This window comes from Phaenicophaeus curvirostris, chromosome 1, assembly GCF_032191515.1.
Source record: "Phaenicophaeus curvirostris isolate KB17595 chromosome 1, BPBGC_Pcur_1.0, whole genome shotgun sequence".
Lineage (NCBI taxonomy): Eukaryota > Metazoa > Chordata > Aves > Cuculiformes > Cuculidae > Phaenicophaeus > Phaenicophaeus curvirostris.
This window is the reverse complement of record NC_091392.1, coordinates 48463781-48476155: the sequence shown is the minus strand read 5'-3', so window position 1 is coordinate 48476155 and position 12375 is coordinate 48463781. Positions and strand designations below refer to the sequence as shown.

Sequence of the window (12375 nt, the reverse complement as noted above, 5' to 3'; positions counted from 1 at the left end):
TGGAAAAACAGTGTGCTGCAGGGCAGTAGTGCCTGTTTCACTCTGCTTGCGGGATTACCTGAACACCATTTTTCAGGGGGTTATGCCACAAGATTTCTTACCATGTGCAATCAATCCCAGAAACACCAGCAACAATATCCCTCAAGCAGGGCTCACTGTGTAAGGAGGGTTTTCAGGCACATGAGAATATCTGAGCGCAAACCTGAACAGGTAAAAGCCTTTAGCATATTTTACAGTTTGGATTTTATTGGCATACCATTCATCATAGCATTTATACTTGCAGACAACAGAAAGCTGAAAGGATAGGCAAACATTCTAACTGTCTAATAAATGAGCTTGTTTTTCTAGCTGATTTTAAGTGCAAGCTATGCATGCATACACACAAGGTTGCATAGGAGTGAAACATTGTAAGATCTATAACACTTTAAATTTTCTCTAATTTATTCTCAGAAGGAAACAGTGTCAGGTGCATGGCAGAGGATACAGAAACAGTGAAAAGAGCGGCTATGAAGTCAGTCAGGAAAGTTTCTTCCTATTAGATACTGCCAGTATCTAAAACAAAAGGACGAATGATTACACAGAATAGCAGACAAATTCTCAGACAAGAAAACAAAAAATTCATGGTTGAAAACGTAGGTCTTTTAACCTCCTCAACCTATGAAAGTGTGCAAGCAAATTCTTCCATTGCCATTCCTCAAGGTGGTTTGTTAGATTTGATAACTGGGTTCACAATTTACAGGATCAGGCCCTGACATGAACACACTCAGTGTCACTTAGTGTTTGGGAGAGTTAGCCATCAGTGAACCTAAGTGGAGACATTGCCCCTTCCACTAGGTATAACCACAGTTACACTAAAAAAGGAAACTCTAAATGAACAGATACAAGATCACAATTGTGCTGTTAATCCTCGCAGAAAAGAGACTGATGTTATTAACCTGCATAAAATATTTAAGAGTACATTGATATGTCCTACTGTACTATTTGTCATTTCTCTGTAAATGAAAACTACTTAATGTTTATAAAGTGTTTGTAAGAAGAAAATGTGTCAAGTGTTACAGTTTACTGCATGATATCACTATTATGATATTAAGTAGAAAACATAATTAGCTTGAAATACTATGATACCGATGAGAGATAAGCCTCTGAATGTACTGAGGTTCAGCTCTCATCAGCAAACATATGACTGAAACATTTAAACAAGGAGAATACTTCAGTATGCTAAAAGTTGCTGGCTATTATAGCTTAATTGACCAAGAGTAATGTTTTCAAAGCCAGCTAAGGGATTTTGGAAAATGTTACTTGAGCTTTTGAGCAACTCCAGCATTTTAAAGTATTTTCCGAAGTACTTTGTGTTTGCATATTACATCCTATACCTATTACATGGACACATACAAAAACACTCTCATTTGCTCTCCCTTAAAGGCACAAGATCCTTCCATGCAACAGGATCAAGCTGAAGTTATTACTGACTGGGAATAACTGATGACTATAACAGAGGATACGCCTCTTTTTTTTAGCCCAGAAAGTGCACTGGATAAACAGGAGACTCAGCAGGCAAGTCAGTGCTATGCTGCTGCCATCTTGTTACAGTCCGATGTTGGCAGCTAAAGCCACAGAAGAAAAGATTATCAAACGCTAAGGTGATCTCCAGAACACTTGTAACTCCAGTACAGTCTTCACTGAGGAAGGCTGCAGGCAACAGCCTCTGTGTCAGAAATCAAGCGTGTTTGGTCATGATATTAAAGCACAGTATTACACATCATACCACGTAGCAGAGAATAATCATACGATCTGATGGAAACCACCAGCTTTTGGACCATGTGCTAACAGCAAGCCCAGTCACGTGTTGGAGAATGTGGACATGTACAACCCCCTCATTCCTGCGCAGAAGCTGTTCAGTTCCAAAACTAGCCAAATGGCTTTCTATTTATTGAAATACAATTGAAATTGCTTGAATTTAATACATATTCCTTCATCATCCCACAAGGCAGTTCCTCGCCTCTCTTTGTTCCGCAGTGACTTCAGAGTTTTCACTATCTGACAGAAAAAGTCTCATGGATAGGAAAAAACAGAAAAAAATTACATTGAACTTTAGCACTTAACAAGTTTTCAAGGGAGTTGCAATAGGACAAAGACTACATATGCTTCTGCTTTTTAAAGCATCTAACATAATTCAGATGCTCCCACAAAATAAATACCAACTAAAAAACCTCAAATATTCTTGCTGAATTCTGACAGCCTCACAAGTTTATTTATAACATTTCATAACACTGAATGTTGAATGTAATTGGCTAAAATCTCTGTAGTACATTCCAAATATGTTCCACACAAATTAAGGTTTCCCAACTAGAAGCCACTGTGGTATATGCACTTTTACAATGGTATTTGTTTTACAGATGGAACATGATCTTTCTAATAGTTACTGACATATGTAAATAGAGAGAGAAAGATAGGTTTCATTCATCTCACCTTTTTATAAGCAATCCAGTCAAATACCCTGTCAATGTCTGTGGCTTGCTGCACCTCCTGTGATACAGGATGTGAACTGGCCAAACCATCCAGCAACATCACTTCTTGTAGGACGTCTGTCAGAAATCTTTGCTTTTCCTGAAATAGAGTATATGCAGTAGTATCACAGATAAATACACATTTACAACAATACAGAAATGATACTTATCAGAGGCAGTTGATTAATATGACAGTTGACTAAAATCAGACCTTCTGGTTTGAATTTAAGCCACTATGACCTCCTAAAATCTTGAACGGATATATGGAGTAGACTCTCTGACCTGAGATCTTTTGTTGCAATGAAACTTGACTGAAATTAAATTAAAGAGTATGAAATTAATCAAAATATGTCTGTAGGTGCAGACTGCAATTATAATTATGATCACAGTTACAAGGGGTGGGGAGAGGCAAAATAGCATAGTTTTCAGTCATAAAATATAGGATGCTACATATCATAGATCTCATTTCATACAAGAGTATGAAAACTTTTGACAGAGATGGTCAAATACAATTATTACTGCTTTATTTAGTGAGATTTAAGTCACTAGGCTCTGAGTGCCAACTTCATATGGCAGGTCAGCGTGTGACAGAATAATGAACAGAGCTCACAGCAATGTCACAGCAGACACCTGCGCTGCCTTTCATACTTCTGATATAAAAATCCTTACTCTTCAAGAGCTTGCCAGCACTTCAAACTTTGCAACTTCCACCTGAAGGAAACTATTAATTATGTCTCTCTTTACAAGTGAGGCAGTAGTTGCATGTAGAAGTTAAATGACAGAGTTGAAATCAGAGCTTCATCAGAGACAGGTGTAAATCCACACAATATCCAACATACTGTTTTGTTTCTATACCTTCCATAAATATGGACTGCAGAGGTATGTCAAAACTGCTGCATTTTTACTCTGGCAGCAGCATTGATTAAATGTTCATGCATACTCTATGAACTGTGCTGCACTCACTTTTACAGTGTAAGTAGATGGCACTCTTGCAGCTGAGAAATGACATGCCTTAAAAATGCCTCTTATTGTATTCATATAATCCAAAAGACTGTGTCAGGAAAGAAGAGGTTCATTTGCTTGTTTTTTTCAAGTCACAAATAAATGCAAAGAGTGAGTTAAAATTATGGAAGGTTTAAATAAGCTTTATTACACCCTGAAGTGACGTATCTCAAACTTTATCTAAATTACAACCGTTCCAGAATTAATGTCAACCTAGTACCATAATATAAAAAAATTCCAGGGAATGCTGTATTTGTTTGAAAAGTCACCTTTATGTCCACCGATAAAATAACCACACAATTACACAAATAAATTCTATGTTTAATTTCTTGGGTGGCAAGTTTTTGGTATCAATTTGTTAATTTAAATTATAAGACAGTCAAAAAGCTGTTCCAGTGCTGATCCATCTGGAAATAAGCCTTTATGTTAAAATTCATTAGAGCACAAGAAATGTACCTTGAGCTGATTGTATATTCAGGCAATTAAAAACATGAGATGCAGGAAAGCCAATTACCCAACACACTCCTAGTGTTCTCAGCTGGCTGCATGAGGTAAGGTTTGTGAAGGGAAAAGTAATATCTTGTTCAAATTATTGTTCATTTCCAAATTTTCTCAGGCATACACAGCTCATAACTGCCCTTTTTTTTATGGGGGGAAAAAAAAAAGGTGCAGGGAAACAATTATTATGACAGCCCTACTCAGGGGAAAAGTGCTGAGGTATGAAGGACTGTAGGTGCTTTGGTTACACTTCACTCAAATTCTCTATTGGTCAGTTAGAGTCCCAAATTCATCAGATTTATGATACACAATACATAACACATATGAACACGCAGAGGTATGGACCTGCCTCAAAATTCAAGTCTGGACATCACAATCGACAAACAAGTTGTGGGAGTGGGTTGTTGCTGTTTGGAATTAATTCATTTAAAGGACACCTGTTAATCACAAATTAATACTTTAAATATAGAATCTGGAATCAAGAAAATCAGCATGTAGGAAACAAAGTGAAGCTCTAAGTAGAAGAATACAAAAGATATAAAAAGGAAAGGCTACATCTTGGTTTGGTTTTCTATTAAATTCTTATATTATCTCCTGAACATCAGAAAAGGAGCATTTTAGATTCATGACAGCTCATTTAAGTTACCACAGCTGAAAAGTCTTCCTTGAAATTAATAGCTAGTATGTTTCCAAACATGTAAACCTGCCTTTTAGTGAGAATTATAAGGCTTTCCAAAACATTCCCACCTTTTCCCTTTTGCACACAGTCTCTGGTAGTGAAATATAACTCCAGGGAGACACAAAAAAAGAGAAAGAGACAGAGAGAGGGGAGTTTGCTGGTTGACGTGGGGACTGCAGCTGGAAGAGGCAACAGGAAACAGAAATGCAGAAAGAAACTAGAACTACCTTAATTATGCTGAAGAAACACTACTTCGGCTACCAAAGTCCTATCAGAGGAAAAGGCCAGCAGCTTTCTGTTCCCTACTTATTTTACCCTATGCAGTACAGTCGAATTGATCTGCTCTAACATGATCAGGACTAAAGAAACACCTAGCACAGAAATTGTAAAGATAATCAATCTCAGGATGTATTTAATGAGGCCAGTAAATAGTACGCGACAGGTTTGCAGCTTGACATTAAACAACGATAAAATGTTGTTCAAGATGACCCTCCTCCAAGGGAGTTCAACTGCAAGAGTAAAGCCAAAGACTGTAAGGAAAAAAAATGGTTTCAGCTGAGTCCTGAGGCTGAAAAAGTGTCAGTAGCTGCACATAAGTGCAAGGTTGCGCAGCGCTATCATAGGGCCAGGACTCTGAGCAGGACCTGGCTTGTCTGAAATAACGACAGAAGTGCTTTCACTTAAATTTGTGTCTTCTTTAAAAGTGAGCAGAAAACACCTCTGCTCTTTATCTTCCTACTGCAACAGACTCCACTTGGAGTCCCATCTCCTCTCCTCAGAGCCTTCCTTGAACTGTGCACAGTCAAAATCTGTGAGACCAGACCTATATTGAGAAGAAAAGACATACCAATAATTTCCTCTTGCTTTTGCTCTTATCCTTGAGCATACTTCTGAGTCCAGGAACTGAGGTACTGTTATGACACAAATGTGTTTTTTTTTTTAAGATTTATATTTTCAGATTATTTCCCAAACACTTCAGGCAACTAGAGTCAAGTACTTTTCATAGGAATTATTTCTTTTTAATCCTGGTCGATAAGAACTTCTCTGTTTGGTACACTCTGTTTTTGTCCTGAAAGCCTTACTCCTTCTCTGTGCTCTCCCCTTCTTAGCCAATCCTTAAACATTGTGAAAATTCAAATTTGGGTAAAAGCAGCCCAAATGCTATGAGTAGTAGAGTCAGAAACTTTCCATCTATAGCAATTCTTCCACATCATGGAAATAATCTGGAGAATTTGAAATGTGGATCTGTGGTGTAAGTCATTCCACAGACAAAAAGAATCAGCAGTAAGAAACTGACTAACCACAAAAAAAAAAAAAAAAAAAAAAAAAGCTTTCTGATTCTGTTTTGTTTTCACCTTTTTCTAGGAGGAAGATTTATGGAAAGGATGTGGTCATTCCTGGTGTATTAACCCCAAACGGGATGCCCACCATTCAGCTAGTCTACCTCTAAATGAAGAGACAATTGTTAAATAACTTTTTTTGGCAGAAAAATTGTACTTTCAAGAACCACTAAGAATTTATTACACATAACAGGATAACAATGATGTAATGGAAAAAGGTTGCTGCTGGTGATTTTACAATATCGTATTGAGGCACAATGTAAGAATATAAGTTAGCATGACAATACTGTAGTACTTAAAGTTAGACACATAAAAATAATTCCTAAAAATTCATATGAAATACTAGAGAAAAGAATTAAAATGAAAAAAATGGAAAACATCCAACAGTGGAACAAAAGAAATAGCACAATGAAAGCCAGAGCTGATAATTAGTACACAGAAGAGATCAAAGGCCTCAATATTAAAAGGCATTGCCTTTGTTCTGGGACAACCATTCAAACAGTTTATGGACTGAGAAATCTACATGAATAAAGCTTAATATTGGTGTGCAAATCTGTAAATTATTTTCCTGAAAAACTTGCTGGAAATATCTTCTCCAAAATATAGAGCTTTACCAGGCACCAGGAATGCAAAGATGATAAGTGGTCTCTCATGCCTGACAAAACAAGCATTTGCAAGATGCAATAATTGGGTTTATAGGGAAAGTGCACCCTAGGGAAAAAGAAACGGGGCAAATTTTGAAAGCACTCAATATCAGCATATAAAATATCAGAACTTCGATTCAAATACAATGTATTTCAGGGTGAAGCTTAACAGACTCCAGAGGACTATCGTCTATGAGGAAACCTAAAGATCAATAAAATTCCTTAAGGCCAGAAAAGATCCACTGAGGGCCAAAAGCAAGTTTTTTCTGTCTCTATGCTATGAATACTAAGTTGCCACAGCACAGGAAGTTTCCTGAGTACTTGCAAACAAAAGCAACATTTCTTTCTCTTTCTCACTTGCCAACAGTAATTTTGCATAAATAGCTTTAACAGATTACAGATCGGGTTTTTTTCAAATTTATGTATCAACATGTGCACTTAAGTAACGTGTATAGTCTGTTAAAGGAAGACTACAATATATTCTATATTTATCATCCGTGAATACGTCATGGTTCTGTGTCTACCTTCATAACCCTCTTTTCTGCACTTTCAGCCAAAGGTTTTGTAAGATTTCTGTTCCTGTGCTTGAGAAATCTTCCCACTGGCTGATGACTTTCTTTGTTATAAAGTAACATAGATATTCTAAGTGGTCATAGCTAAGGAAGACCAATAGCTTTGAGCATCAGGAACCAGGACTGGATATGTATTTTCTCTTCAATGCCGTGCCAAACCAGATATTTATGACTACATGCTTAAGTTTCCAAGATAGGTAGTTGATTTGGAGCCTTTGTGCAATTTCACCAGCAATTTCAACTGCTGCTTCTTTTAACCACTCTGTTTTTCAGGAATAACTTTGATTTGGTTGTACACCATATTCATTATGCCAAATGTAGGCCTACAAGAATGGGAGGATGTAGTACAAAAAAGGGAGAGCTCCAGAAGGAAATAACACATACTTATAAGTAGTGCTTTTTAAAAAAAAAAAAACAAAAAAAAACCAACAGTTTAAAGCCAGTTTCACTTTCCAAGATCATATTTTGATTCTTTATGTGTAGTTGCCTTCACAGAAATAGAGTCATTAAGCAAGTGGATGAACAGAGATGCACTGTCTTCTCTAAAACATTAGGCAACAAGATATGAAGTTTATCTTCTAACTCAAACTCCACAGGGGAAATCTGTAGAGGAAACTCACCTCTGTCCAAGAAACACAAATAACCTTTAAATGAAAAGTGGCTTTGAGATGTTGTTGGTATACTGAGACAACTCCCAGCAACAACTGCCAGAGATCGCCATCAATGAGAACATTTTTTAGGTGATCTAACATTTGCTGGGTGGATTTTGCATGCCTAGACTCTGTATCAACCTGAAAGGGATAACATTCAGTGAACTAAGTCCCAAGTGAGCTAAAGACATTTTGCAGGCACGCTCCTAAAATTACTTATCAGGCTCTACTCCAAGTAACTGCTCACTGCCCATAGTTTTAAAAGAGTGGCAGCACATTCATGACAGCCAAAAATTTAAAAAGCGTAGTCTTCAAAAAGCGGCATCTTTGAGGATGCCCTCAAAAATACAACTACACCTTTGCCACTGAACTTCTCATATCAAATATACTTCTGGATGAAGTGCATATACTTGTTTCAGTAAATCTACCCCACAGTTAAGTCCTTGCCCTAAGGCAAAAGTTGCCATGAAGTCTCTTTCTCATTTTTACTGAAGACAAAGTGGTTACTAATTCAAAATTATGTGAAATTCAGCCAAGTTCCCGAAGTTTCTTTCTGAAACCAAAGCTTCACCTAAACCCTGAACTCAGGAGATTTGAACTCACATGACCCAAAAAGCTCTCATCATAATGTCATTTTAACAGCGCTCTGAAGATGAGCAGATAATGACACAACTAAAGAAGAGATTCTGATACTCTCTAAACCCGTACTCAGTCTCCTGAATAAATGTTTCATCCAAAAGTTGGTATTCATTTATGTCTGATCTCTAAATGTTAAGAGTTAACTACTTATGGTTAAGAATTCCATATATTAATCCACCTTCCCAGAGCACAAAAAAAGAAACTGTGAAAGGAAGACCATGTGGAAATAGAAATCTATTTTCTTGGCTATAAGCTATATTTAGTATAAGGATTTTTAAACTGGTGTACTTAGAAAGTCCCAATAATTAGCATCCAGAAGATCTTGCAGTTTACCTCTACATATCCTTTTTTCCTGCCAAAGTCAATATACACGAAATTCTAGTTAATTTTGCATTGAAAAATTCCCCCATAGTTGAGTTAAAACAGAAAATCATACAATGATTGACTTCACTTAGCAGTTACTGGGGGAAAAAACACTCCATGTGGTATTAATTAAAGGCTTACTTTATACCAGCAAGTGGAGCCTTTAACCAAAAAAGAAGAGATGAAAGTAGTTTTGAAAAACAAGAGGCTGAATTCCTCCCAGTGCTGAGCCAGCATGATATTTATGTTGGGTGAGAAGGATCAAGCAGGCTACAGCTCAGGCCTGAAATGCCAAAATATTAATGAAATAAATCAAAAAGGGCCATGTCTTAAGTTTACTTCAAAACTTCTCATGAGTTTCTGGGTTTTCTATAAGTCAAACAATAACTAAAAAAACTTAACAGATAAATGCTTTAGGAGGCAATCTGAGTCAAAGCACACTAAAGATATGCATGTGTCTAATGGCCGTATTCACTTTAATTATTTCAATCCAGTCAATGAAAAAGATAGGTAATTAAGATAATTTATCAAGTATTTGGGCAATATGTGGCATGATGTTCAAAGCAGTTAATACAATGAAGTTCACTTAAATGGCTTTCTATGAACAATTTAGGCAGAGGTGATTTCTTGAAGCACTTATTTTTAAAGCAGAAATGTTGATTTGAAATGCCATTATTATTTTCACCTGCCTGTAGTAACAGCAGGATCATCTAAACTGTGGAAACTAATAGTGTGAAGGAAGCATGGTTCACTTTAAGAAAGATTAAATACGTGCCCTGCTATACAGGCACAAAGTTTTACTCCTAATATTTTAATCATAATTGTTTATGACTAAGAAATTTTCTGGCAAATAAGAACATTCTTAATCATAGAAGTAGGAAGCACACAATAAAGTGCAAGACCTTATCCCAGAGCTTCAATGGATAGAGAACGTGGAGGACTCAAAGCTACCACTGATGTACTACACGTTGACACAGCCAATAAAGTTGTCAGCAAAGCTAACTTCTATATAACAAAGAAAAGGAAGAAGGCAGCCAGGCTCTGTGAAATGCTTTCTCAGCATCAGGCTGAGTACTGCCTGCTAAAGTATTTGACGTTCATTTGATGGATGAAAGGGAAAATTACACAACAGTAATTCTTGCTGTCATAGTCCTTAAAACCTACCCCAATACTAGAGACATTCAAGGACAAACATGATGGTTCCTTCTACTAGAAAATAAGGAGGCAAAAGATCAGTCCATAAATTCTGGATCTGTAAGCCTCCGTTCAATTCCTTCCTTTACAAAGTGACATACAAAGGACTTCAGGATAATGAGAGAAACAAGCAAAGAAGCTGGAATATATAGTAGCAAATAGGCCTGTTAAAGGAGGAAGGTGTGCAGGAGAGATGAAAAAAGGCAGAGCTATGAAGTGGAAATTACCAGCGTGTCATTTTCTGCTGTAATTTTTCATTTTCTCTGAACCTAAAACTATCAGAGGCACCTTCCACTGAGATGAGATTACCTTCTTGTACCAGTCATAAGATCTTACAGCTCAAAAACTCACATTCAGCTGCAGTTGCTTTCTGATGGCATGGAGAGAGAACCAAACAGTTGTATGGTAAGCCTCTAATATAAAACCTTCACCATTTTCCACATCACAAAATAGCAACAGCTAATTCGCATGCAGATGACTACTCTGAGTACACTTGATCAAGTAAAATTATCTGATCCCTGAGGGGAACAGTTTGCAGTGCCAGCTTTCTTTTCAAAACCATCCTCACAACATAGAAACAATTGCTTAAACTTCCAAGACCTCAAAGAATGAGATTTAAGAATACGAATTTGAGCTGTTTCACAATAAGAATTTAAAAAAAGACAAAACCTCTTTATTTGGTGGATAGGGAAGGCAAGAGGCTAAAATGGGAAGAATGTTGAATTCATTTCCATGGCAAACATCTAAGGACTGTAGTAGAGACATATTTCCTGCAAAATCAAAGTTAGTTCCACCTTCAAGAGGCAGAAAGTAACATATGGGATTATTTTTTAGCTGAGGTAATGAAAGAAGAATTTCTAGCTTTGATCTGAAGTAACTAAAATTTTAAAAAGGATACTAAGACCAGTGGTGGAACCATGAATGATGTCAGCACAGGAAGCTCACTGTTTCAAAACCAGCAAAATTTCACCCACTTTGTCAGACGAGTTCTGATGTACAAAGTATTAATGATTAACAGATAATGGATGACTCCATCAGAATCACTCTGTTCATTCTGTTCTTCATCCAAAATTTTCATAGGAAGATCCAGAGCATAAGCAAGCATTTAGCAAGGATTGAGTATCCTTTCTCTTTAAGATTATGCAAGTATGTAAATACCTCATGGACATGGCAAGAAATTCTAGATCTGCTGGAAGGCAAATATTGTCATCCATCCATCTTTCCTGTGGTTGAAAAAGAGCTTATAAAACAAATTAAGAAAAAATGGTAAGATAAAGAACTTCAGAGGAGGTTCTTTAATAAGATGAAAATAAGCTGAATTTGACATTTTTGTCTATGGGCTTCCCGAGGAAAGGTAATATTTCAAGGGTGAGATTTCAGAACCACAAGAGGAAGAATTTAATCATCCAACTTTCCCAATTCTTTAGAAAGAAAAGAGACTTTGGCATATTACCCTTTGTTTTTCTGATGCAAAGAGCTGTGGTATCATACACCATATCATCTTTTATCTCACAGGTACGAATAACTGATGACAAAACACCACCCAAAATGCTGGAATACTGCTCTGTTTAACCATCATTACAGAAAATAAGGTTTGTAGTTCTAGGTTTTACAACTGATTAATGATGCTTGTACTGTATTCTTCACTTATGGGAAAAAAAAAAAGTTTGGAACAGTTTTTCTTTTTATAAATGCTAACTTTTTTTTTTTTTTAAGTATTCAAATGTCAATAAGAACAGCATATGCAGTTTATACCAACAACAAATATCCAGCAAGCCAAATTCCAGTAAATGTAACTTTTGCTTCTACTTCCTACGACCTCTGTAGTAAGGCTGAAACATCACAGTATTGATTCCTACTACAGTCTGCAAAAGAATGTTTAAATGTTTAACTCACCAAGTGTTCCATCTTGCCACCAGTTTTCTAATAGTTTAAATATGTCAGTATCATTATTTTTGTATCAAAGGCCACTAATATCCAAAACTTTATGAAAAGTTTATGTCTACCTTCTTTTTATTTTAAGGGAAAACTTGACAGATTAGTATTTTTTTCAGGCATAGCAATATTAATATTATTCTAATTTATGCAGCACATGTCTGATTTCCCCATTTAACTGTCATACCTTGCTCAACCCATTCATTTTTCCTGTATTCTGCTAAGACACCAGAATTTCATGTGATGGGTATGTCATTTGCATAACAGTGAATATTATATTCATTCCACAAAAATCTCAAACAAATATTCTATATTCCAAATGACTTCTAAAGCAAAGTTATTCGGGATTTGT

At 36.4% G+C, this 12375-nt stretch overlaps 1 protein-coding gene across 1 annotated transcript in view; it reads right to left on the bottom strand.

Moving 5' to 3' along the window:
• Positions 1-12375, bottom strand: part of TRHDE (thyrotropin releasing hormone degrading enzyme) — a 211055-nt gene that overhangs the window by 106719 nt on the left and 91961 nt on the right. Inside the window, exon 6 of the mRNA XM_069857490.1 lies at positions 2470-2607. Coding sequence (XP_069713591.1) covers positions 2470-2607 — 138 coding nt within the window. The remainder of the gene's footprint in view (positions 1-2469; positions 2608-12375) is intronic.